Source organism: Tachyglossus aculeatus, chromosome 21 (assembly GCF_015852505.1).
Source record: "Tachyglossus aculeatus isolate mTacAcu1 chromosome 21, mTacAcu1.pri, whole genome shotgun sequence".
NCBI classification, from domain to species: domain Eukaryota; kingdom Metazoa; phylum Chordata; class Mammalia; order Monotremata; family Tachyglossidae; genus Tachyglossus; species Tachyglossus aculeatus.
Window position 1 is genome coordinate 24,986,921 of NC_052086.1, and position 27,768 is coordinate 25,014,688.

A 27,768-nucleotide genomic window follows, 5' to 3' on the forward strand; every position below is an offset into this window, starting at 1 on the left:
CTGGGGACTTCCGGTCAAGCCCGCCTCAGGTGGGTTTCCCTTAGTCACGTTCCTCACAGGCCGCGCCCTAGCCGTCGACCGGAAGTCCCGCCCCTCCCCTCGCCCCGCCGCGGGTCTCGCGAGACCTCAGCCGCTGGTCTCGCGAGACGTTCCCTGTCTTCTCGCGAGAGTGGAGCGGCGAGGAAGGAGGGCGGGTGTGAGGGGAGAGGGGGAAGGGCCGGCTGCATGTGTCGCCTCAGCCGGTGGTAGCGGTCGGGAGCGGCGGCGGTGGCGGCGCTTACCGAGCGGGTAAGTCATTCAGTCCTATTTATTGAGCGCCTACCGGGGGCACAGCACTGGGCTGAGCGCTTGGGAAGGACAAGTCGGCGACAGAGAGAGAGAGAGACGGTCCCTTATGACGCCCCCGCCTTCGACCGGGCCGGGAAAGGAGGGAGGAAAGAGGAATTCATTCAGTCATTCATTCAATCAGTCGTACTGATGGAGCGCTTACTGTGTGCATTCATTCATTCAGTCGTATTGATGGAGCTCTTACTGTGTGCATTCATTCATTCAGTCGTATTGATGGAGCTCTTACTGTGTGCATTCATTCATTCATTCAGTCGTATGATTGAGCTCTTACTGTGTGCATTCATTCAGTCGTACTGATTGAGCGCTCACTGCATTCATTCATTCATTCAGTCGTATGATTGAGCTCTTACTGTGTGCATTCATTCATTCATTCAGTCGTATTGATGGAGCGCTTACTGTGTGCATTCATTCATTCAGTCGTATTGATTGAGCGCTCACTGTGTGCATTCATTCATTCAGTCGTATTGATTGAGCACTCACTGTGTGCATTCATTCATTCAGTCATACTGATTGAGCGCTTACTGTGTGCATTCATTCAGTTGTATTGATGGAGCTCTTACTGTTTGCATTCATTCAATCGTATTGATGGAGCGCTTACTGTGTTCATTCATTCATTCAGTCGTATTGATTGAGCTCTTACTGTGTGCATTCATTCATTCAGTCGTATTGATGGAGCTCTTACTGTGTGCATTCATTCATTCAGTCGTATTGATGGAGCTCTTACTGTGTGCATTCATTCATTCATTCAGTTGTATTGATGGAGCTCTTACTGTGTGCATTCATTCATTCAGTCAGTCGTATTGATTGAGCGCTTACTGTGTGCATTCATTCATTCAGTCGTACTGATTGAGCGCTTACTGTGTGCATTCATTCATTCATTCAGTCGTATTGATGGAGCTCTTACTGTGTGCATTCATTCATTCATTCAATCGTATTGATGGAGCTCTTACTGTGTGCGTTCATTCATTCAGTCGTACTGATTGAGCGCTTACTGTGTGCATTCATTCATTCAATAGTACTGATTGAGCGCTTACTGTGTGCATTCATTCATTCAGTCGTACTGATGGAGCTCTTACTGTGTGTATTCATTCAGTCGTATTGATTGAGGGCTTACTGTGTGCATTCATTCATTCAGTCGTACTGATTGAGCGCTTACTGTGTGCGTTCATTCATTCAGTCGTATTGATTGAGCTCTCACTGTGCATTCATTCATTCATTCAGTCGTATGATGGAGCTCTTACTGTGTGCATTCATTCATTCATTCAATCGTATTGATGGAGCTCTTACTGTGTGCATTCATTCATTCAGTTGTATTGATGGAGCTCTTACTGTGTGCATTCATTCACTCAGTCGTATTGATTGAGCGCTTGCTGTGTGCATTCATTCATTCAGTCGTATTGATGGAGCGCTTGCTGTGTGCATTCATTCATTCAATCGTATTGATTGAGCGCTTACTGTGTGCATTCATTCATTCAATAGTAGTGATTGAGCGCTTACTGTGTGCATTCATTCATTCAGTCGTACTGATGGAGCTCTTACTGTGTGCATTCATTCAGTCGTATTGATTGAGGGCTTACTGTGTGCATTCATTCATTCAGTCGTACTGATTGAGCGCTTACTGTGTGCATTCATTCATTCAGTCGTATTGATTGAGCGCTCACTGTGCATTCATTCATTCACTCAGTCGTATTGATGGAGCGCTTGCTGTGTGCATTCATTCATTCAGTCGTATTGATGGAGCGCTTGCTGTGTGCATTCATTCATTCAATCGTATTGATTGAGCGCTTACTGTGTGCATTCATTCATTCAATAGTACTGATTGAGCGCTTACTGTGTGCATTCATTCATTCAGTCGTACTGATGGAGCTCTTACTGTGTGTATTCATTCAGTCGTATTGATTGAGGGCTTACTGTGTGCATTCATTCATTCAGTCGTACTGATTGAGCGCTTACTGTGTGCGTTCATTCATTCAGTCGTATTGATTGAGCGCTCACTGTGCATTTATTCATTCATTCAGTCGTATGATTGAGCTGTTACTGTGTGCATTCATTCATTCATTCAATCGTATTGATGGAGCTCTTACTGTGTGTATTCATTCATTCAGTTGTATTGGAGCTCTTACTGTGTGCATTCATTCACTCAATCGTACTGATTGAGCGCTTGCTGTGTGCATTCATTCATTCAGTCGTATTGATGGAGCTCTTACTGTGTGCATTCATTCAGTCGTACTGATTGAGCGCTTACTGTGTGCATTCATTCATTCATTCAGTGGTATTGATGGAGCTCTTACTGTGTGCATTCATTCATTCAGTCGTATTGATTGAGCGCTTACTGTGTGCATGCATTAATTCAGTCAGTCGTATTGATTGAGCGCTTACTGTGTGCATTCATTCATCCAGTCGTATTGATGGAGCGCTTACTGTGTGCATTCATTCATTCATTCAGTCGTATTGATGGAGCACTTACTGTGTGCATTCATTCATTCATTCAGTCGTATTGATTGAGCGCTTACTGTGTTCATTCATTCAGTCAGTCGTATTGATTGAGCTCTTACTGTGTGCATTCATTCATTCAGTCGTATTGATGGAGCTCTTACTGTGTGCATTCATTCATTCAGTCGTATTGATTGAGCTCTTACTGTGTGCATGCATTAATTCAGTCAGTCGTATTGATTGAGCACTTGCTGTGTGCATTCATTCATTCAGTCGTACTGATTGAGCGCTTACTGTGTGCATTCATTCATTCAGTCGTATTGATTGAGCACTCACTGTGTGCATTCATTCATTCATTCAGTCGTATTGATTGAGCGCTTACTGTGTGCATTCATTCATTCATTCAGTCGTATTGATGGAGCTCTTACTGTGTGCATTTATTCATTCAGTCGTATTGATGGAGCTCTTACTGTGTGCATTCATTCATTCAGTCGTATTGATTGAGCTCTTACTGTGTGCATTCATTCAGTCGTATTGATGGAGCTCTTACTGTGTGCATTCATTCATTCATTCAGTCGTATTGATGGAGCTCTTACTGTGTGCATTCATTCATTCATTCAGTCGTATTGATTGAGCGCTTACTGTGTGCATTCATTCATTCAGTCGTATTGATTGAGCGCTCACTGTATTCATTCATTCAGTTGTATTGATTGAGCTCTTACTGTGTGCATTCATTCAGTCAGTCGTATTGATTGAGCGCTTACTGTGTGCATTCATTCATTCAATCGTACTGATTGAGCGCTTACTGTGTGCATTCATTCATTCAGTCGTATTGATGGAGCTCTTACTGTGTGCATTCATTCATTCAGTCGTATTGATGGAGTGCTTACTGTGTGCATTCATTATTCATTCATTCAGTCGTATTGATGGAGCTCTTACTGTGTGCATGCATTCATTCATTCAGTCGTATTGATTGAGCGCTTACTGTGTGCATTCATTCATTCAATCGTGTTGCATTCATTCAGTCGTGTTGATTGAGCTCTTACTGTGCATTCACTCATTCAGTCGTATTGATTGAGCGCTTATTGTGTGCATTCATTCATTCAGTCGTACTGATTGAGCGCTTACTGTGTGCATTCATTCATTCAATCGTATTGATTGAGCTCTTACTGTGTGCATTCATTCATTCAGTCGTATTGATTGAGCGCTTACTGTGTGCATTCATTCATTCAATCGTATTGATTGAGCGCTTACTGTGTGCATTCATTCGATCGTATTGATTGAGCGCTTACTGTGTACATTAGTTCATTCATTCAATCATTGATTGAGCGCTTACTGTGCATTCATTCATTCAGTCGTATTGATTGAGTGCTTACTGTGTGCATTCATTCATTCATTCAATCTGATTGAGCATTTACTGTGTGTAGAGCACTGGACTAAGCGCTTGGGAAGTAGAAGTTGGCAACCTATAGAGACCATCCCTGCCCACAATGGGCTCACAGTCTAGAAGGGGGAGGCAGACGACAAAACCAAACATGTGGACAGGTGTCAAGTCGTCAGAACAAAATGGAGAAGGGTCGGTGTCTACCCCGGTGTGCATTTTCATTCATTCCTTCAATTGTCTTTAGCGCTTACTGTGTGCAGAGCACTGGACTAAGCACTTGGGAAGTCCAAGTTGGCAACAGATAGAGACGGTCCCTACCCATCAACAGGCTCACAGTCTAGAAGTGGGAGACATACAACAAAACAAAACATTAACAAAATAAATAGAATAGTAAATATGTACAAGTAAAATAGAGTAATAAATCTGTACAAACATATATACAGGTGCTGTGGGGAGGGGAAGGAGGTGGGGTGGGGGGGAGGGGGAGAGGAATGGGGAGGCTCAGTCTGGGAAGGCCTCCTGGAGGAGGTGAGCTCTCAGCCTTCCCCACATGGGCCCCCTCCCTTTTACTCTAGTCGAGGCTCTCCCCCCGCCCCCCCCCCCCCAGCGACCCTCCCTCTTCAACCCTTTTCACCCCCCCGGCCTGACCCCCTGGCTTCTTATAATAATAATAATGGCATTTATTGAGCGCTTACTATGTGCAAAGCACTGTTCTAAGCGCTGGGGAGGTTACAAGGTGATCTAGTTGTCCCATGGGGGGCGCACAGTCTTAACTCCTCTTTTACAGATGAGGTAACTGAGGCCCAGAGAAGTGAAGTGACTTGTCCAAGGTCACGCAGCAGACAAGTGGGAGATCTGGGATTAGAACCCATGACCTCTGACTCCAAAGCCCGGGCTCTTTCCACTGAGCCATGCTGCTTCTGCAGCTCTTCCTCAGACCGTCCCCCTGTGAATGCTCCCATGTGTTCTCCCTCCATTTCCTCCCCTGTCCCCCATATTTCTTGTCTTGGTTCCTTACATTCATTCATTCAGTCAGTCGTACTTATTGAGCGCTTACTGTGTGCAGAGCACTGGACTAGAGAAGCAGCGTGGCTCGGTGGAAAGAGCCCGGGCTTGGGAGTCCGAGGTCGTGGGTTTTAATCCCGGGTCTGCCACTTAATAATAATAATAATAATAATAATAATAATAATAATAATAATAGCATTTTTAAAGCGTTTACTGTGTGCGAAGCACTGTTCTAAGCACTTAGCTGTGACACTTTGGGCAAATCACTTCACTTCTCTGGGCCTCAGTTCCCTCATCTGTAAGACCGTGAGCCCCAAGTGGGACAACCTGATCACCTTGTATCCCCTCCAGCCCTTAGAACAGTGCTTTGCACATAGTAAGCACTTAATAAATGCTATCATTATTATTACCAAGCGCTTGGGAAGTACGGATCGGCAACATATGGAGACGATCCCTACTCAGCAACTCAAGGGCGTCCCCTCTCCCCATTCCCTTCCGCCCTGGCCTACTCTTTCCTCGACAAATACCATCATTATCATTATTATTCCCTCCCCCCTGGAAGATAGTAACCCCTTCAGATCCTTCCCCATCCCTCAGTTATACCCCGCCACTCTTTGCTAACATTTCTGTTAGGCCTATAATAATTTTGGTATTTGTTGAGCGCTTACTATGTGCCAAGCACCGTTCTAAGCACTGGGGGAGACACAAGGTGATCAGGTTGTCCCACGGGGGGCTCACAGTCTTTAATCGCCATTTTCCAGATGAGGGAACTGAGGCACAGAGAAGTTAAGTGACTGGCCCAAAGTCACACAGCTGACAAGTGGCGGGGCCGGGATGAGAGCCCGTGACCTCTGACTCCCAAGCCCGCGCTCTTTCCACTGAGCCACTCTGCTTCTCTCATCCCCTTTATAGTCTCACCATTCCTTTCTCTTGCAGCTCATTTCTAATATTTCAGCACTTCCCCGCAAGCAGTGACTCTTTCGATCCATTTTCAACTCTCCCCGCACTTCCCGTCCTCAGCCACTCTTTCATGCCTTAAATCTAGAATCCTTCCCTCGTACTCCATTCCGTAGGGGTGGAACCGCTCAGGCACTTCCTGCTACAGCCCGCTCATTTTTTTTTCCATTTGTGATGGTTTTTGAGCTGTGGACACTGAGGAAAATTTGTGTTGCTTTTTCATGCTTGGAATACCTAAGAGAATTCAGTCATTTTATGTTCCTCAGGTCTTCAGGCTGGTGAGATGGCTGCAGACGTTGCTGAGGCCACCGTTGCTGACTGCAGAGGAGACCAGAGAAGCAATCTCAAATTAGATGCAGATTACCCACTCAGAGTCCTCTACTGTGGAGGCAAGTTTATATCTTTCTGGGGTTATGCAGTGCTTAGAACAGCGCTTGGCACATAGGAAGCGCTTAACAAATACCATCAGTATTATTATTTCTTGTCTCTGTACCCCCAGGACAATCCGTTTATCTTCTACTGATCTAGGCATGAATACTACATAATGCCACAATAGGAAAAATCATGCTAGGTTTTATTTCTCACCTCTTGTGCTTGTGACAAAATCCCTGATTACTCTGCATCAAAAGATTCAAGCCCTATGTGGCATAGGGAGTGTGTCTGCTGCAATTATCTTGTATATCTACCCCAGATTGGGTGCAGTGCTTGGCACATAGTGAGTGCTTAATAAATGCTGTTATTACTGTTATTTCTACTAAGGATAAAATGGGGTGTGGTAGGTCACTATCTAAATTCTACAGGGGATCCTCAGATTTAAAACACAAGTGGTCCATACAAATAGTCATAAGTCGTTGAGTAAATTGAAACCAAGACTCTCATAGGATGGTATCTGAACCACGGTCAGGTGCCCTGTTTTTACCAAAATTATCTGGAATTGTGTACTCAATTCTAGATAAGCGAGGTGCTTACATTTATAATTACAATAGCATTAAGTCCTTTCTATGTACTAAATTTTGAACTAGTTGTAAGTTGATCACGTATAGCTCATCCTCTAAACTGTAAGCTCATTGTAGGCAGGGAATGTGGCTGTTATACTGTACTCTCCCAAGCGCTTAGCTCAGTGCCATGCAAACAGTAAGCACTCAATAAATATGACTGATGGATCAGCTAGGACTGTCCCTAGCCCACCTGGGGCTCAGAACAGTCAACGAGTGTATTGATATTGTGCTTAGTACAGTGCTCTGCATACAGTAAGCGCTCAATAAATATGATTGAATGAATGAATATTGAGTCAGAGAGTTCCCACAAAGTGTGTAGCAACTCTTCATTGGCAGTCAAATGGGTGTGTTAACCCTCCCTGGCAATCACGTAGCCCCTTCCCCATCCCTCTGCCCTCTATCTTTCTCTGTGGCTCTTAAAATATCTCCTTATTTCCTGGAGCTCCTGTATATCCTTCCCACCACATGAGCACCTGGCTGTTAGTGAATGATGGACCAGACTAACTGGGCAGTCCCAAAAGATTTTTCATTTTAAGATCATTTCTTATCGTTTGGAGTTTCTCTGGGTTTGGATAACTAGTCGGTATTCTCATCAAACCCCTCCAGATAATTGGAGGTAACTATTAAATCCCTTAGCCTTCTCTTTTGTTTCAGGTACTACTTTAATCTTTTCTCATAGGACCTATTCTCCATCCCTTTTTAAGCTCATTGTGGGCAGGAAATGTCTGCCTGTTGTTATATTGTACTCTCCCCAGTGTTCAGTACAGTGCTCTGCACACAGGTGCTTAATAAACACGGTTGAATGAATGAAATTATTTTTATCTTGATTCTCCCCTTGCACCTTTCCAATTTCTTTGCAATCTTTTAGTAATGTGGTGTAAAGCTGGTCAGAGTAATATAAAAAGTAACTGCTGAATTCAGAATCAATTAATCAGTGGTATTTATTGAATGCTTACTCGATGCAGAGCACTGTACACTGAGTAATCAGTTGTATTTATTGAGCAGTTACCTTGTGCAGAGGACTGTACTAAGCGCTTGGGAGAATACAACAAGAGTTGGGAGACATAATAATAATAATGATAGCATTTATTAAGCGCTTACTATGTGCAAAGCACTGTTCTAAGCTCTGGGGAGGTTACAAGGTGATCAGGTTGTCCCACGGGGGATATATACCCTGCTTACAAGGAGCTTACAATGTAGAGGGGGAGACAAATATTAAATTATAGTTAAGTGCTGTGGGGCTGAGAGTGGGGTGAATATCAAGTGCTTAAAGAGTACAGAACCACGTGTAAGGGTGACACATCATCATCATCATCAACATCAATCGTATTTATTGAGCGCTTACTGTGTGCAGAGCACTGTACTAAGCGCTTGGGAAGTACAAGTTGGCAACATATAGAGACAGTCCCTACCCACAGAAGGGAGAAGGAGTAGGGGTAATGAGGACTTAGTTGGGGAAGACCTTTTGGAGGAGATATGGTTTTAGTTAGGCTCTGAAGTTGGGGAGAGAGGCAGTCTCTTGTATATTTAGTGGGAGGGAGTTCCAGGCCAAAAGAAGGAAATGGGCAAGGAGTCGGTGTGAGGATAGACAATTTTGAGGTACAGTGAGTAGGTTAGTCTTGGAGGAGCGAAGTGTGCAGACTGGGTTGTAGTAGGAATTCATGGAGGTAAGATGGGGGAGAGGTGATCGAGTGCTTTAAAGCCACTGGTAATGAGTTTCTGTTTGATTTGGAGGTGACTTGGCAACCACTGAAGGTTCTTGAGTGGGGAGACCTGGACTGAATACTTTTTAAGGAAAGTGAACTGGACACCAGAGGGAAGTAAGGTTTGGAATGGGGAAAGACCAGAGGCCTGGAGGTCAGGAGTGAGGCTAATAAAAGTAGTCAAGGTGGGTCAGGTTAAGTGGATTGGCATGGAGCTTGGATGGAGAGGAAAGGGTGGATTTTGGAGATGATTTGAAAGAAGCCCTGACAGGCTTCCTGGCAGGTGGACTATCCGAGTTGAATGAGAGAGATGAGTTGAGGATAATGCCACGGTTATGGGCTTGTGAGTCAGGGAGATTGGTGGTGTCTGCAGTGATGGGGAAGATGGGGAGGACAGGGTTTGGTTGGGAAGATGGAGTTCTGTTTTAGACATGTTAAATTAGGGGTGATGGAGGGACACCCAAGTAGAGATGTACTGAGGGCAGGAGAAAATGTGGAACTGCAGAGGATGAGAGGTCAGGACTGGAGAAGTAGATTTGGGAATCATCCAGTGGGACAGTTATTGAAACCCATTGTACAGGTGAGGAAACTGAAGCACAGAGAAGTTATTTGACTCGCCCAAAGACACACATTAGGCACTGGGCAGAGTTGGGATTAGAACCAGATCCTTTGAGTCCTCGGCCCGTACTCTTTCCACTAGGCCAACTCCCACAGTTAGAGGATGGGAGGCAGAGGAGGATCCCGCAAGAGACTTGATAGGAGAACCTTGGCAGTGAAGCCAAGGTTAAATAAGTCAGTCAGTCATATTTTATTTACATTAATGTCTGTCTCCCCCTCTAGTCTGTAAGCTCGTTGTGGGCAGGGAATGTGTCTGTTATATTGTACTCTCCTCAGTGCTCTGCAGATAGTAAGCCCTCAATAAATCCTAGTGATTGATTCCCCCATATGAAAGCCTGGAGGAGAAGTAATAGTAGTAGTTCAGTAAATAAATAAAATTATGGGTATGTACATAAGTACTGTGGGGCTGGGATGGGAGATAAATAAAGGGAGCAAGTCAAGGGAGTGGGAGAAGAGGAGAGGAGGACTTAGGGAAGGCCTCTCACAGGAGATGTGCCTTCAATAAGGCTTTGAAGGTTGGGGAGAGGATTGTCTGTCGAATAGGAGGAGGGAGGGCGTTCCAGACCCGAGGCAGGACGTGGGCGAGAGGTCGGCAGCGAAATAGTTGAGATCGAAGTACAGTGAGAAGTTTGGCAGTAGAGGAGCAAAGTGTGCGGGCTGGGTTGTAGTAGAAGTGAAGCGAGGTAGGCGGCAAGGTGATTGAGTGCTTTAAAGGCCCTGGTAACCTTTCCAGGAGATGGGCCTGGTCCACAGAAGATTAGGATGTGGAGCAGAGGCTGTTGGATTTGGCAAGAAGGTCATTGGTGACCTTAGAGAGGGCAGTCAGAATAGCAAAAAGGTTGATTCCCTCGTCTTTCACGTCATGTTTGGAATGATAATCCCAGTTTTTCTTACGTTGCTGACTCATTCAGCTGCGGTTGACTATGTCTCCCAGATTCATTCATTCATTCATTCATTCAGTCGTATTTATTGAGTGCTTACTGTGTGCAGAGCACTGTACTAAGCTCTTGGGAAGTACAAGTCGGCAACATATAGAGATGGTCCCTACCCAACAACGGGCTCACAGTCTGGAAGGGGGAGACAGACAACAAAACAAAACATGTAGACAGGTGTCAAAATCGTCAGAACAAATAGAATTATAGCTATGTGCACATCATTAACAAAATAAATAGAATAGTAAATTTGTACAAGTAAAATAGAGTAATAAATCTGTACAAATATATACAAGTGCTGTGGGGAGGGGAAGGAGGTAGGGTGGGGGGGGTGGGGGGGTGGAGAGAAAAAAGGGGACTGAGTGTGGGAAGGCCTCCTGGAGGAGGTGAGATCTCAGTAGGGCTTTGAAGGGAGGAAGAGAACTAGCTTGGCGAATGTGTGGAGGGAGGGCGTTCCAGGTCGGGGGGATGATGTGGGCCGGGGGTCGACGGCGGGACAGGCGAGAACGAGGTACAGTGAGGAGGTTAGCGGGAGAGGAGCGGAGGGTGCGGGCTCGGCTGGAGAAGGAGAGAATGGAGGTGAGGTAGGAGGGGGCGAGGGGATGGATGGACAGCCTTGAAGCCCAGGGTGAGGAGTTTTTGCTTGATTCGAAGGTTGACAGGCAGCCACTGGAGATTTTTGAGGAGGGGAGTAACATTCCCAGAGCGTTTTTTTTTCTTTCTACTTGCACCCAGCCAGTCTTTTCCCTTTCTTTATTTTTTTCTAATTTATTAAAGCCATATTGAATTTTATTTCTGTTTTCTAAATGGACAGCAGTCTTGCCCAATTTAACATCCCCTGCCAATTTGCTGGGCAAGGGCATGCTCAGTGATCTCTGTGGGAATCCCACTCAGTACTTTGTCCGGAATTGCCTCTGCATCATTGATAACTACCCTTGGGTTGTAGTCAGGATAAGCAGCATGGCATAGTGGATAGAGCACAGGCCTAGGAGTCAGAAGGTCATGGGTTCTAATCCCGGCTCTGCCATTTGTCTGCTGCGTAGCCTTGGGCAAGTCACTTCACTTCTCTGGGCCTCAGTTGCCTCATCTGTAAAATGTGGATTGAGATTGTGAGTCCCACATGGGACAGACTCTGTCCAACCCAATGTACTTGTGTCCACCCCGGCGCTTAGTACAGCGCCCGGCACATAGTTAAGTACATAACAAATATCCTAATTATTATTATTATTAGTCCTTGAGGCAGCTGTATAACAGCTGGCTCAACGTGATCATTTTCTAATTTGTAGTTGAGACTCACAAGTGAGTTGGTTAGAATCCACACTACCAAAGTCTAGGTGACCTTATTTCTATTGCTTTTCTCTTTGCCTGTTTCACCTGTGACATAATCACAGAAGGAAACTAAATTGTTCTGATGGTTTGTTTTTCACAAAGCCTGTGGTTGCTTTACAGTATTCATTCAATCATATTTATTGAGCGCTTACTGTGTGCAGAGCACTGTACTATATGACCTTTTAATTGTTGGCTTATTGACTGAACATTTATTACAGCTGACTGGCTTATTACAAGAGCATTCTCTTTCCTTTTTTAAGGTGTAAACATTTTCCCTTTTCAAATTTTTAGGAACTTTCTTTGAGAATTCTAAAACAGTGGCAATTGGTTTTTCAGCAACATTTGCCAATTAAGTACTTGAGGATGCATGTAATTGGGCCCTCCCGACTTGCTAAAAAAGGTATTATTTCCTCATTCCAACCTTCCCTTCACAATTTAATAATAATGATGGTATTTGTTAAGCGCTTACTATGTGCAAAGCACTGTTCTGAGCACTGGGGGTGATACAAGGTGATCAGGTTGTCCCACATGGGGCTCATGGTCTTTAATCCCCATTTTACAGCTGAGGGAACTGAGGCCCAGAGAAGTTAAGTGACTTGCCCAAGGTCACACAGCTGGCGGAGCTGAGATTTGAACCCATGACCTCTGACTCCCAAGCCCGCGGTCTTTCCACTGAACCACGCTGTTTCTCTTTGCGAAAGATCTGTTTTACAAAAAGTGGAAAATTACTAAAGCTGCCTTTTCAGTCATTTTTAGTAGCATTTCCTTTCTGTAGCAAAGAGTGCAACATGTAATCTGGTGTTCTTTGACTAAACTTGATTTTTTGTTGTCCATTTGTGTTATGCTATCTACATGTTCATTCTGGGTTTAGCTTTTCATATAATAATTGTGGTACTTGTTAAGCACTTACAATGTCAAATACTATAATAAGTAATCAGGTGCAACATGGGACTCTCATGTCTAAGTACGGGAGAGAGCAGGCATTGAAGTCCCCATTTTGCAGACAAGGGAACAGGCCCAGAGAAGTTAAGTAATTTGCCCAAGGTCAATCAATCAATCAATCGTATTGAGTCGTTACTGTGTGCAGGGCACTGTACTAAGCACTTGGGAAGTACAAGTTGTCAACATATAGAGACGGTCCCTACCCAACAGTGGGCTCACAGTCTAGAAGGGGGAGACAGAGAACAAAACATATTAACAAAATAAAATAAATAGAATAGATATGCAAGTAAAATAAATAAAAAAATAGAGTAATAAATATGTACAAACATATATACATATATACAGGTGCTGTGGGGAAGGGAAGGAGGTAAAGTGGGGGGGTGGAGAGGGGGAGGAGGGGGAGAGGAAGGAGGAGGCTCAGTCTAGGAAGGCCTCCTGGAGGAGGTGAGCTCTCAGTAGGGCCTTGAAGGGAGGAAGGGAGCTAGCTTGGCGGATGTTGGGAGGGAGAGCATTCCAGGCCAGAAGGATGATGTGGGCCGGGGGTCGACGGCAGGACAGGCAAGAACGAGGCACGGTGAGGAGATTAGCAGCAGAGGAGCGGAGGGTGCGGGCTGGGCTGGAGAAGGAGAGAAGGGAGGTGAGGTAGGAGGGGGTGAGGTGATGGACAGCCTTGAAGCCCAGGGTGAGGAGTTTCTGCCTGATGCGCAGGTTGATTGGTAGCCACTGGAGATTTTTGAGGAGGGGAGTAACATGCCCAGAGCGTTTCTGGACAAAGACAATCCGGGCAGCAGCGTGAAGTATGGATTGAAGTGGGGAGAGACAAGAGGATGGGAGAGCGGAGAGAAGGCTGATACAGTAGTCCAGACGGGATAGGATGAGAGATTGAGCGAGCAGGGTAGTGGTTTGGATGGAGAGGAAAGGGCGGATCTTGGCAATGTTGCGGAGCTGAGACCGGCAGGTTTTGGTGACGGCTTGGATGTGAGGGGTGAATGACAGAGTGGAGTCGAGGATGACACCAAGGTTGTGGGCTTGTGAGACGGGAAGGATGGTAGTGCCGTCAACAGAGATGGGAAAGTCAGGGAGAGGGCAGGGTTTGGGAGGGAAGACAAGGAGTTCAGTCTTCGACATGTTGAGCTTTGGGTGGCAGGCATACATCCAGATGGAGATGTCCTGAAGGCAGGAGGAGATGCGAGCCTGGAGGGAGGGGGAGAGAGCAGGGGCAGAGATGTAGATTTGGGTGTCATCAGCATAGAGATGATAGTTGAAGCCGTGGGAGCGAATGAGGTCACCAAGGGAGTGAGTGTAGATTGAGAACAGAAGGGGACCAAGAACTGAGCCTTGAGGAACCCCCACAGTAAGGGGAGGGGGGTGGGAGAGGGGGAGGAGGAGCCTGTAAAAGAGACAGAGAAAGAACGACTGGAGAGATGAGGAGAACCAGGAGAGGACAGAGTCTGTGAAGCCAAGGTCGGATAGCGTATTGAGGAGAAGGGGGTGGTCCACAGTGTCAAAGGCAGCTGAGAGGTCGAGGAGGATTAGGATAGAGTATGAGCCGTTGGATTTGGCAAGCAGGAGGTCATCGGTGACCTTTGAGAGGGCAGTTTCCGTGGAATGTAGGGATGGAAGCCAGACTGGAGGGGGTGGAGGAGAGAGTTGGTGTTGAGGAATTCGAGGCAGCGTGTGTAGACGACTCGTTCAAGGAGTTTGGAAAGGAATGGTAGGAGGGAGATGGGGCGATAACTAGAAGGTGAGGTGGGGTCAAGAGAGGGTTTTTTTAGAATGGGAGAGACATGGGCATGTTTGAAGGCAGAGGGGAAGGAACCAGTGGAGAGTGAGCGGTTGAAGATGGAAGTTGAGTGGAGAAGGGACGGAGCGAGAGAGGTCACCCAGCAGGCAAGTGGCAGAGTTGGGATCAGAATTCAGGACCTCTGATTCCCTGGCCCGTGCTTTTTCCACTAGGCCATTCCTTACATTTTTTATGGAATATCCCTCCATAGCGATCTAGGTTAATGTATCATTTCTTTACTTTTCCCATATGCTCTTCAGTTCCTTAAACAGTTCTGAATTTAGCCAACCTGGCATTATTACCTGATTTTTCATTTCTGTGTGCTGGAATATTTTGCTTCAGGGTTTACGGAATTGTGTCTCAAAAACAAAGTTTGCTTTATTGAACTCCTTTTGCTCCTCTAATGCCAACCTTCTCACTGTACCTCAGGTAGTCAGTTGTATTTATTGAGTGCTTACTGTGTGCAGAGTACTGTACCAAGTGCTTGGGAGAGTATAATATAGTAAGCAGACACATTCCCTGCTCACGGTGAGCTTACAGTCTAGAAGGGGAGACAGACATTAATGTAAATAAATGACAGATATGTGCATAAGTGCTGTGGGGCTGGGAGGGGGGATGAATAAAGGGAGCAAACCAGGGCGATGCAGAAGGAAGTGGGAGAAGGGGAAAGGAGGACTTAGGGAAGACCTCCTGGGGGAGTTGAGCCTTCAATTAGGCTTTGAAGGCAGGGAAAGTAATTGTTGGATTTGAGAAAGGAGGGCATTCGAGGGGGTGAATGGGGGATAGACAGAGGAGACCCGAAATGCAGTGTGAAGATTAGCATTAGAGGAGCTAAGTGTGCAAGCTGAGTTTAGTAGGAGAGTAGCCAGGTGAGGTAGGAGGGAGCAAGGTGATCGAAAGCTTTGAAGCCAATGGTGAAGAGTTTTTGTTCCACTCTTGGGAGAATGCAGAAGGGTAGCAGTCTTCAGGGCTGCTATATTTTCTCCCCTCTTTTTTTTCTGCCCCTCTGACTGCTAATTCCCTTCCCAGTAGCTCCTCCCTTGGTTTTGGGCCGCAAAAGAGTTGGGGCAGTTATGCGAGTAAATGTGGTATGTGGTGGGGCATTAATTAAAAAATTCTGATTTGGTCTCCTGATTGCCAGAAGTGCCACGGAGGTAAGAGGACTTTCCACTTGTCTGCTGTACACTAACTGCCCGTAGTTTTAAATTAAGACCACAGCCATATGTGTTCCCATTCCTATAATGTGAGGGGTGTGGTCTTGTGAAAAATTGCACAGTAGTACTTCCCTATCCTGACGCCATGCACTAAATGCAGTTCTTTGATAATGAGAATTTTCTTTGATAATCAGCATCCCAAACTCAAGCAGGCTAGTATTGTTGGAAGAACATTCCCTAGTCCCCTAATTCCTTAATAGCCCTCTAGCCGAAGTGGCTATTAAAAATGTGTTATGCTAGAACTGGGTAGATGTAGGTGGTAGTGAAATCAAGGTAATTATACTGATTCTTGACATTAGACTTTATGCTGTGAAAATTCTTTAACAGTGATATGGACAAATAATTCCTCACCAGCTTATACCTGCTTTTCTCTCTTACTTGGGGTGCATCTTTTGGAGTCCTTGCATTTTTTATCAGTTTGTTCAGGCTTAAAATACATGCCAATTTGAGAACTGTGAAATTATTTTCACTGCCAGGTTAAGCATTTTGCAAGTAGCAGATGGGACCAACCAATCGAAGCTAGAGATAAATAGGGTGACTATCCCGTAGTGGTATTCCTTTAAACTGAGAAATTTACTTAATCATTTTTTATCTGTGTCTCCTCGGGGGGCTTTGTAGTTTTGGAAATTGTGAAGAAAACAGGACAGGTAATGGAGGAAATGAGAGCAAGCTACTCACTATTGGCTTCAAAGCTCTCCATTCCCTTGCCCACTCCTACCTCACTTCCCTCCTCTCCTTCTCCATCCCAACCCGCACACACTGCTCCTCTGTACTTAGTTCTCTCCTGTCCTGCCGTCAGCCTCTGGCCAGGAATTCATTCATTCATTCAATCGTATTTATTGAGCGCTTACTGTGTGCGGAGCACTGTACTAAGTGCTTGGGAAGTACAAGTCGGAAACATATAGAGACGTTCCCTACCCAACAAGGAGCTCACGGTCTAGAGGGGGAGACAGACATTAATACAAATAGATAAAACAATCAATTCCCTCCTCAAATCTGCCAAACTAGCACACTTCCCCTCTTCAAAGCCCAGCTGAAGGCTCACCTCCTCCAGAAGGCCTTCCCAGACCAAGCCCCCCTTTTCCTCTGCTCCTCCTCCCCTCCCCATCGCCCTGACTCACTCCCTCTGCTTTGCTCCCTTCTCCTCCCCTTAGCACTTATATATGTGCATTTTGCGAGCATTTAGTACAGTGCTCTGCACACAGTAAGTGCTCAATAAATACAATTGAATGAATGAAAGAGAAGGTAAATCAATCATTCAGTGGATGAATGAATGAATAAATGCCAAAGAGCCCAAACTGAAACTCCAGGAAATTTCTGAGAGCTCTATCTCCCCATTCGTTCATTCATTCAGTCGTGTTTATTGAGCGCTTACTGTATGCAGAGCACTGTACTAAGTGCTTGGGAAGTACAAGTTGGCAACATATAGAGTCGGTCCCTACCCAACAGCGGGCTCACAGTCTAGAAGGGGGAGACAGACAACAAAACAAAACATATTAACAAAATAAAATAAATAGAACAGTAAATATGTACAAGTAAAATAAATACAGTAATAAATCTGTACAAACATATATACAGGTGCTGTGGGGAGGGGAAGGAGGTAAGGTGGGGGGATGGGGATGGGGAGAAGGGGGAGAGGAAGGAGGGGGCTCAGTCTGGGAAGGTCTCCTGGAGGAGGTGAGCTCTCAATAGGGCTTTGAAGGGAGGAAGAGAGCTAGCTTGGCAGATGTGCAGAGAGGGAGGGCATTCCAGGCCAGGGGGAGGACGTGGGCCGGGGGTCAATGGCGGGACAGGCGAGAACGAGGCCTAACGGTGAGGAGATTAGCGGCGGAGGAGCGGAGGGTGCGGGCTGGGCTGGGGAAGGAGAGAAGGGAGGTGAGGTAGGAGGGGGAGAGGTGATGGACAGCCTTGAAGCCGAGAGTGAGGAGATTTTGCCTGATGCGTAGGTTGATTGGTAGCCACTGGAGATTTTTGAGGAGGGGAGTAACAGGCCCAGAGTGTTTCTGCACAGAGATGGTCTGGGCAGCAGTGTGAAGGGTAGATTGAAGTGGGGAGAGACAGGAGGATGGGAGATCAGAGAGGAGTCTGATGCAGTAATCCAGTCGGGATAGGATGAGAGATTCAACCAACAAAGTAGTGGTTTGGATGGAGAGGAAAGGGTGGATCTTGGTGATGTTGCGGAGGTGAGACCGGCAGGTTTTGGTGACAGATTGGATGTGAGGGGTGAACGAGAGAGCGGAGTCGAGGATGTCACCAAGGTTGCGGGCTTGTGAGACGGGAAGGATGGTAGTGCCATCTACAGTGACGGGAAAGTCAGGGAGAGGGCAGGGTTTGGGAGGGAAGATAACGAGTTCAGTCTTGGACATAATGAGTTTTAGATGGCGGGCAGACATCCAGATGGAGATGTCCTGAAGGCAGGAGGAGACACGAGCCTTAAGGGAGGGAGAGAGAGCAGGGGCAGAGATGTAGATTTGGGTGTCATCAGCGTAGAGATGATAGTTGAAGCCGTGGGAGTGAATGAGTTCACCAAGGGAGTGAGTGTAGATAGAGAACAGGAGGGGACCAAGAACTGAACCTTGAGGAACCCCTACAGTAAGGGGATGGGACGGGGAGGAGGAGCCCACAAAGGAGACTGAGAATGAGCGGCCGGAGAGATAAGAGGAGAACCAGGAGAGGACGGAGTCTGTGAAGCCAGGGTTGGATAGCGATCCAAGGTTGGATCCCCAATCCACAACAGGGAATATTGAAACCTCTGGCTCCCAGGTCTACTCAGCCTTCCCTTGCCCTGTTGAATTCACTGTGCCTTCAGTCAGTCAGTCGTATTTGAGTGCTTACTGTGTGCATGGCACTGTACTAAGCCCTTGGGAGAGTACAGTATAACAATATAACAGACACATTCCCTGCCTACAGTGAGCTTACAGACTAGAGGTAGAGATGGCAGACTACTCTGAAGTGAGCAAAATCCACCCCCTATAACCTCTCTGTATAGGGATTCCATGAACTGGTGAAGCCAACACTGCTTTTTGACCCCACTGTCCCCAAGGCTGAGCCTCCCCTTCCCTTCCCCAAGATTAGTTATGGTTTCAAATCCAATTTTAGGGATCCATGCTACAAAACTCTACAAATCAAGGGTTAGACCAAGTGATTCTACTTTCAGGGAAGTTATTTTTATAGATTTGGGGGAAGGAGAAGATTGTGAAAAAATGTAATTCCCATTAAGTGAGCAATGGACTGAAATATTTAATGACATTTATTATTCTAATGTTAACATTCTGCATATGAAATACTAAAATTTATATTTTTTTTCTCCTTCCTCAGTCTGTTCATTACCAACAGAGGTAAGTACTTTTGAAATATGCATTTGCTTTTGTTCTCATTTTGGGACTATCCTTATAATGGTGAATGGCTCCAGCGATTTTCTTTTTACTTTGACCTCATTTTTAATTTCCCACCCCGGAGAGTAGTGTCACAGTTGTCATTAAGGAGCACTAGCATTAAGCCGTTGGAGTAGCTTTGTGCTTTTATGAGTTTGAGTGTTGTTTTGCTTTTCAGCCTGTCAGTTGTATTGGTAGTATTTCATAACAATCAACAGTATTCAGTGAGCACTTACTGAGTGCTGTGGGAGGGGAAAATATAATAGAGTTGATGGACATAACAAGCTTACAGCCTATGTGCAGAGCACGCCTAAGCGCTGGTAAAAGTACAATGCAATTTTTGCATATGAATTTTTGCCTTAAAAAAAAAAGCATTTGATACGATGCCCAAGTTTGCATGGGGAAACTCTGCATACTACCGATATGCCCGTAGGTTAGATTGTACAGCTGTTTAAAAGGTACCTGAAAAGTCAGTCACAAATTCCTCTTCCTCTGACAGTGCTCTGCACACAGTAAGTGCTCAATAAATATGATTGATGATAAGCCCCCTGGGGCCCTACTGCTAAGTTAAGAGAAACTGTGCTACCTCAGTGTGCTATGGCGTGATCTTAATATATTATCTTCCCAGTGTCTCCCCGCCTCACTCTTTCTCCCTCCCCTCAACCCCTCCCGCCTCGTTCCAGTGGCGAACCAGGTGTGAGGGTAGCGACTCTTCTATATTGTATAAAGCATATCTGTAAATTTAATACATGTAGACTATGTTGTCATTTTTTCCCCTAACTGTTGAACTTGATGCTTTTCTTCCAGTACTGTGAATATATGCCTGATGTTGCTAAATGTAGGCAGTGGTTAGAGAAGAACTTTCCAGATGAGTTTGCAAAACTTACCGTGGGTAAGAACACTTTTAAAAATCTTTTCTAGTATTTAAGTATTAAGTATTCTAGTATTTTAGTATAGAGATATTTAGCATTTAAGCATTTCTAGTATTTAAATTGAAACAGTTATTTAAAACTAATCTTACAACTCCACCTTTTAATCGCATTCATTCATTCGATTCATTCGATCGTATTTGTTGAGCGCTTACTGTGTGCAGAGCACTGTACTAAGCGCTTGGGAAGTACAAGCTGACAATATCTAGAGACGGTCCCTACCCAACAACGGGCTCACAGTCTAGCCCTGTACAGAACCACACGATGTTTAGACTACAGTGTGTGACTGCCAATTAGAAAATACAACAATTTCCACACTAACGATTTTGAGGCAACATCACGTCTTCTGAATTATATTTAGAAATATGCATCCCGTTATCTTCTTCATCAGTGGTATTTATTGACTACCTACTGAGTGCTTGGGAGAGTACAGCCAAAGTAAGGCACATTCATTCATTCATTCAATTGTGTTTATTGAGCGCATACTGTGTGCAGAGCACTGTACTAAGCGCTTGGGAAGTACAGTTTGGCAACATCTAGAGACGGTCCCTACCCAACAGTGGGCTAACAGTCTAGAAGGGGGAGACAGAGAACAAAACATATAACAGAATAAAATAAATAGAATAAATATGTACAAGTAAAATAAATAAATAAATAGAATAATAGCAATAGTAATAGTAATAGCACATGTTGACTGCTCTCCGAAAGCTCACATTCATTCGAAACAATTTCAGGTTTTTAAATTTAAAAAATTCCGTCCTCACCCTCCAAGCCCTCCATTGTAGTTAAAGTTCACCTGTGAATGCATGCGTGGCTGGAAAGGTCAGTGAGAGGTCCAAGGTCCTGGCCGCCCAAAAGGGTTATCCCTTGTTTTGGTGATGTATTTAATGTTTGTGGTGCCTGGTTCTGTTTCCTCTCTGGCCTCATCTCTCCGTATGAAGCTTTTGGTCACAGAGTCACTCCCTTCTCGATGGCCGTGCACCCTGCAGGTGTATCCTCAGCAGTCGTCTCCCAGTTTGCAGCTGGGATGCGGCATTAAGGTTTTATTTCATCGTGTCCTTAAAATGCTTCATCTTTCTTCTGGTATCTCCCAGTATCCAAGTTCGGAGGTAGGCATTGTCTTCCTGTAAAGGAAGACATTTCCAAGGGTCACAAAATGAAGCAACTAAACCCCAAATCCCGAATCAATATTCCTTTTTTTATGTTGCCAACTTGTACTCCCCAAGCGCTTTGTACAGTGCTCTGCACACAGTAAGGCACTCAATAAATACAATTGATTAATTTTTTTACATCCATTTTATTAGCATTGTCCCAACCACAGCTGGCCACTAGAAAGTGCCCTTTGACTTCATCATTCCTTTAGGAGCACAAAGGCCCTTTCCCTCTTGGATCAAAGGGAACAGAGCTTCCCAACAACCAATTTAGCAACAGTATCAACTAAGGACCCCGAAGTCTCTCTGTCAAAAAGACCGTAAAAGTCTTCACTGATTTTATGCTTTAAATCGAAATTATATTTCACATTTATTCAAATCATCATCAATCATATTTATTGAGCGCTTACTATGTGCAGAGCCATAGTATCAAATGCCAAAGAAGTTATTGATATCCGTCTTTTCCATGAAGACTCTACATTCCGTGGCTTGGAATTCTCTGGATGTTGTCAGACTTGAATATGAAAAAACACAAATGTCATATTTCAGATTGAGTCAAGCCGATAGTTCATCCAGATCTGTGTCCTATCTCTAATAGTACTAGAGACCCTGTAGAAGAACGGCAGTTGAATTGGTTTATTAGAGTTACAGTCACTGTCTTTTCCTTCCAATCCATTAAGGATTCTCTTATACGTGAATTTAGTCAAACCCTTCTTGAATTATTACCATTTTCTGCCTACACTGCGTACTACATTGATAAATTTCAAATGCTTATTAAGGCAGGGTGAAATAATTGTATCTTTTTCCTGGACCTATCCTCTTCAGGTTTTAGTAGGTTCCATCTAGTTCTAGAATTGTGAGATCTGGTGAACAGTAATCTGCCCTGTCCATGCTCTTCTAGAGAAGGTGGAACGTTGTGCCCCCCAAATATTTATCAGGATGTCTAATAAACGTATTAAAATAGCATTCTGTTTTTGGCATCGGAGACAGCACAATCTTAGGTATTCTTAAAGGGTATTTAAATGTAAGCTCTCAAATTCCATTAATGCATTTGGGAATCCATTTCTTATTACAGAAAATTCACCTAAACAAGAAGCAGGAATTGGAGAAGGTCAAGGAACAGCAGGTGAAGAGGAAGAGAAGAAAAAGCAAAAGAGAGGCAAGGCCTAAAGATTTTATCTTTGTTTTGGTTTGGGTTCTATCAGCTACATCCAATGGTGAAAATAGGGGGAAGAGAAAAATGCATTTACAAGCCTTCTCCCAGTCAGTACACACATTATTTACTCTGGACACCAGGCCTCTTTTGCCGTACAGTATTGGTACAAAAATTTCCACTTTTAACCATTGGCTAAATATTATGTAAGTGATGTGGGGGGGATTCCATGAAAGTGGGGTTGAATTTGGCATGACGTAAAGTAACTGGTCTTCTTCCCAAGAGTTAAATAGCCCCAGAAGAATAACTTTTAGAATATGTAACAAAGATGTGAACATGGGTTGTCTCACCCTGAAGTTCTTTTGTAACATGGTGATGCTTCAGTGCTACTGTTTCTATTTTAATTTGTTCCTTCCTGAATCTTTTCCCATACTTTAACTTTAGTAGGCTTAACTACTTTAGGTCCTGCTGTCTTACTACAGTGTGACTGAAAGCGTTTTATTTGGTTTTTCTGGGGTTGGAACTTATATCTGTGTTTTTAGCAATGATGTGATCTGACACTGGAATCTCTTGACATTGAGTCCTTTAAGATGTAGGTTCCATTCATAATTCACTACCATTGAAGTTTCTTTCAGTTGGTCTGGGTTCAGTCAGGAGAGAGTTCATTTTTTGTTTTTTAAAAAAAAGACAAATCACCGAAATCATGCATCATACATTGGGAAATAGAAATCATAGTCACTAGTGTTGGTGAGGCCGTCTCGCTTCATTTGGAAGCAGAAGTGTGACTGGAGTCAGGGAAGACATGCATGGCGAGAAGCAGCATGGTGTAGTGGATAATAATAATAATAATGATGGCATTTGTTAAGCGCTTACTGTGTGCAAAGCGCTGTTCTAAGTTCTGGGGGAGTGCTTAGTACAGTGCTCTGCACACAGTAAGCGCTCAATAAATACAATTGATGATGATGATGATGATACAGGGTGATCAGGTTGTCCCACGTGGGGCTCACATTTTTAATCCCCATTTTACAGATGAGGTAACTGAGGCTCAGAAGTCAAGTGACTTGCCCAAGGTCACACAGCAGGCACGTGGCAGAGCTGGGATTCGAACCCATGACCTCTGACTCCCAAGCCCGGGCTCTTTCCACTGAGCCACGCTGCTTCTCCCGGGCCTGGGAGTCAGCCGGTCATGGGTTCTAGTACCGGCTCCACCATTTGTCTGCCGTGTGACCTTGGGCAAGTCACCTCACTTCTCTGGGCCTCAGTTTCCTCATCTGTAAAATGGGGGTTGAGACTGTGAGCCCCATGTGGGACAGACACTGTGTCCAAACCAATTTGCTCGTTTCCATCCCAGCGCTTAGTACAGTGCCTGGCACATAGTAAGCACCTAACAAATACCATAATTATTGTTATTATTATTATTATGGTGCAGGAGTGGTCCGAGTCAGAACTCATAAGGAAAGCATTTCGGCAAAGAAAGCGGAAGGAACACTTGGAATGGCCCCGGAAACAGGATGGGGCTGCAGAGTGACTGGTTCAGTGGGAAAGGAGAGAGCCTTGAATGTGAGGGACAAGAAGAGTGGTAGCTGGAAAAAAGCTGAATGAAGTAGAATGAACAGAGTGAATTTCGAGTAGATAGGAAGAAATTTTAAATTCTAAATTTCACCTGATATGTAAATCGTCTTGTCACTGGATAGCAGTAATAATTAATGATGGTGTCTCCATCCCCCCGCCTTACCTCCTTCCCTTCCCCACAGCACCTGTAAATATGTATATATGTTTGTACATATTTATTACACTATTTATTTTACTTGTACATATCTATTCTATTTTATTTTGTTAATATGTTTGGTTTTGTTCTCTGTCTCTCCCTTCTAGACTGTGAGCCCACTGTTGGGTAGGGACCGTCTCTATATGTCGCCAACTTGTACTTCCCAGGCGCTTAGTCCAGTGCTCTGCACACAGTAAGCGCTCAATAAATTTGATTGATTAAACACTTACTGTGTGTTAAGCACTGTTGTAAGCCCTGGGGGAGATACAAGTTAATCAGGTTGAACGCAGTCCCTGCCCCACATCGGGCTCACAGACTTGATCCCCATTTTCTAGATGAGGTATCTAAGGCACAGAGAGGTGAAGTGACTTGCCCAGCGTCACACAGTGGACCAGTGGTGGAGCTGGGATTAGAACCCAGGTCTTTTTGACACCCAGGCCTGTGCTCTGTGCCAACCACCATACGAGGATAGATTGAAAAATATTCCATTAAGACGTAGTCCCTCTCCCATTTGAGACTCACAGCCTAAGGAGAGGGAATAGGATTTAATCCCCATTTTACAAGGTGAGGAAACTGAAGCACATAAAAGTGACTTTCCCAAGGTCACGGTAGTAAGTGAGTGGTGGAGTTGGGATTTGTACCCAGGTTTTTTGACTCCCAGCTCCACACTCTTTCCCTAGGGCTTTGAGAGATTTCTGTTTTCTGCGTGAATATTCCTTGTGGAATGCATTTAAAAAAGAAACGGGGGGGCTCTTGAATTTAGTAATCAAATTTTTTAAAATAGCCAAGTTTGCATACAAACGGGTTTTTATTGTTTCAATTCTGCTAGCGAGGGAATTAAATTTGACTGACTAGTTTCTTTTCTAACTAGAGTTGGAATATTATTGGAGTGAGGTTTGGGGTGGTATTCTTACATTTTATATAACTGAAAAAATTGAGTCCAGTCTACACACATTTTGCAAATGTTGGTCTCCTCCACTAAGTTGTAAGTTCCTCGAGGACAGGAATCATGTTTACCAACTGTTGTATTGTCCTCTCCCAATCATTTTGAACAGTGCTCTGCACACGGTAAGCGCTCAATAAATATGATTGAATGAATGAATAGGTGCTCAATACATAACAGACTGTGAGCCCACTGCTGGGTAGGGACTGTCTCTATATGTTGCCAACTTGTACTTCCCAAGCGCTTAGTACAGTGCTCTGCACACAGTAAGCGCTCAATAAATACGATTGGTGATGATGATTGATGATAACAGTGATTTATTTTTAAAAATATTATGTAGAATTTCACAGTTGGCTTCAGAAATATTATACCATGTTCTGCCTTTTAAACATAGGTGGAAGGGGCCAGATAAAACAAAAAAAGAAGACAGTTCCACAGAAGGTTACAATAGCCAAAATTCCTAGAGCAAAGAAGAAATATGTAACAAGAGTGTGTGGTCTTGCGACTTTTGGTGAGTAGGAGTTTTTAAGTATTTCATATGTAAACCAGGTTTAAAATATACAATCTTTTGGTCCATGTTGTTTGGTGTATGAAGTCTCCGCGGGTGAATGCTTTTTCTGCAGAGAGGATTCCTATGTCCTTGTGTTTTTAACCTCTGATGAGGAAGGCTAGACTTTTAAAGCCTTCCATGGCTTTATACTTTAAGTATGAAGTGTTCAAGATTGCAATGTCCTTGGGGAAAATGGCAAATCGACACATTTTATGGGTTCTGAAATTCTGAAAGTTTTCTCTTCACGTGTAGTGCCTGTCTCTGTACTACACTCTGTTATTTAAATATCATGGTCAGGTTATTAATCAGCTTCTGAAAGGACGTCACGATTAAACATTAGTAAAATCCTATCTGGAAAAAGATGAATTTTGCCAATTGTTCCTCTCCTCAGATTTATTTCACTAATTAAGTGTAGATAATGTGTAAGATGCGGTGATGAAACTCTAGTCTATTAGCCTTATTATTCCAGATCAGGTACAAAGCGTTGTGCGGGAGAAATAGTGTCAAAGCTACAATCTAATGATAATTTCCTTGTATTTATTTATATCTTGGCCAGCTCAATTCCAGCACAACTTTCAAAGTATGAGAGAAGCCAAACTGATTATCTGAAGCCTCAGAGAAAATAATTATGGTATTTGTTAAGCGCTTACTATGTGTGAGGCACTGTGCTAAGTGCCGAAGAACTGTTGTCAGTTTAGCTCAGGAATTTTAGTGGCACTTCTTAAAGGATTGTGTTCATAAGCAAGAAGTCAATTTAACCAAAATTTGATCAGACTTCCACCGAGTGCAAGGCCACCGGATAGGAAACTGGTTTCAGTAGTGAGAAAATCAATTTTTTTAAGCCACACGGAGCCATGTTGGTTGCAAGGGGTTCCAAAATGGCTCGTCTCCTTTAGGAGGCTGTGAAGGGTGAGGGATGGAGAGTAGCGGTACACTGATTTCCTCCGGGCCTTAAGCAATGAAAATGGAGAAAATATTTAATATTAATATTAATTAATTAAATATTAATATTTAATATCCTCTGCATCAACACAGATGCAAAACAGTGAACTGAATCGCATCTATTTATTTTGATGGTTTTGATGTCTGTCTACTTCTTTTGTTGCCTGTCTCCCCCTTCTAGATTGTGAGCGCGTTGTTGGGTAGGGATTGTCCCTATCTGCCGCCGAATTGTACTTTCCGAGCGCTTAGTACAGTGCTCTGCACTCAATAAATATGAATGAATGAGTATGAACACCAAAGTGTGGGGCTTGCATTGTCTAAAAGCTCACGTGAAGGAAAACTCACTCTGTAGCGGTCTGACACTGTGGGCATGTGTGCAGCTAATTCTCCTGATAACCATGTATCACATTGTCAAATAAATTGTCTTTGATGCTGTAAACAAGGTTTAGGCAAAATGCCTAGGGAAAAAATTAATTTCTGTCAGAAGTAGTTTTAATAAGACCCGCTTCTCTGGAGAAAAAAAGAGTTTATTCCTCCTTTGGAGGGTAGGTGTAATATTTCTGAATGTAAATAAACCTTTAAGGCTTTAATGGGACTTTGATGACAAGGCTAATCACAAAGTATTCAGGGGATTTGTAGTATGTAATTTAAAGTGAAGCAGAATTAAAATTTTATGAAAACATGTTGAATTGTGTTTCTGAATTAAATAAAATTAAATTGGGAAAAAGCATAATGCCATCACTTTTTATTTCTTTCAACAGAAATCGATCTTAAAGAAGCACAAAGGTTTTTTGCTCAAAAATTCTCCTGCGGTGCCTCAGTTACAGGGGAGGATGAAATCATCATTCAGGGAGACTTTACAGATGACATTATTGATGTAATTCAGGAGAAGTGGCCAGAGGTAAGGATATGAAACACTTTCAACTGGTAGGTCTTTCAAAACGTGTTATACAACATCCATTTTATTTCCCTTTCCCACAACTCATGAAGTGCAATCAATCTGTGTTCTGCAGGTGGACGATGACAGCATTGAAGATCTTGGCGAAGTAAAGAAGTGATTTTTCTTTTGGAAAACTTGCCTGTAATTTAAAGACATGAAATTAAATTAGAATTGTTGTAGCCAAAGGGAGGGAAACCTTTAAAAATATATATTTATCCTACAGTAAAACTGTAGATTACCCTATCCTTGGCATTTACACTGTTCTGTACAAGGCTGCTTGTTTTTTTATTATTGCCAAAGTCTAATAAACTGGGGGTTCTGTCATGCACATGCATGAAATAGAGATTTAGTTAAATAAAAAAATTTTGGTCA

General features: G+C 43.9%; 1 protein-coding gene across 1 annotated transcript; it reads left to right on the forward strand.

The window, feature by feature from the left end:
• The first annotated feature begins 209 nt into the window (after positions 1-209).
• Positions 210-27,768, forward strand: DENR (density regulated re-initiation and release factor). Its single transcript, XM_038763065.1, has 8 exons — positions 210-288; positions 6,394-6,516; positions 18,965-18,984; positions 19,828-19,912; positions 22,176-22,259; positions 25,359-25,475; positions 27,218-27,357; positions 27,470-27,768. Exons 2-8 carry the CDS (start codon positions 6,411-6,413, stop codon positions 27,512-27,514), a joined length of 597 nt encoding a protein of 198 aa, XP_038618993.1. The 5' UTR covers positions 210-288; positions 6,394-6,410; the 3' UTR covers positions 27,515-27,768.

Bases quoted from the DNA above. Each gene is read 5' to 3' on its own strand.
- DENR (XM_038763065.1), top strand. From the start codon at position 6,411: ATGGCTGCAGACGTTGCTGAGGCCACCGTTGCTGACTGCAGAGGAGAC. The intron at 19,913-22,175 runs GTAAGAACACTT...TTCTTATTACAG, and splicing joins GTTTGCAAAACTTACCGTGG to AAAATTCACCTAAACAAGAA. The intron at 27,358-27,469 runs GTAAGGATATGA...TGTGTTCTGCAG, and splicing joins TTCAGGAGAAGTGGCCAGAG to GTGGACGATGACAGCATTGA.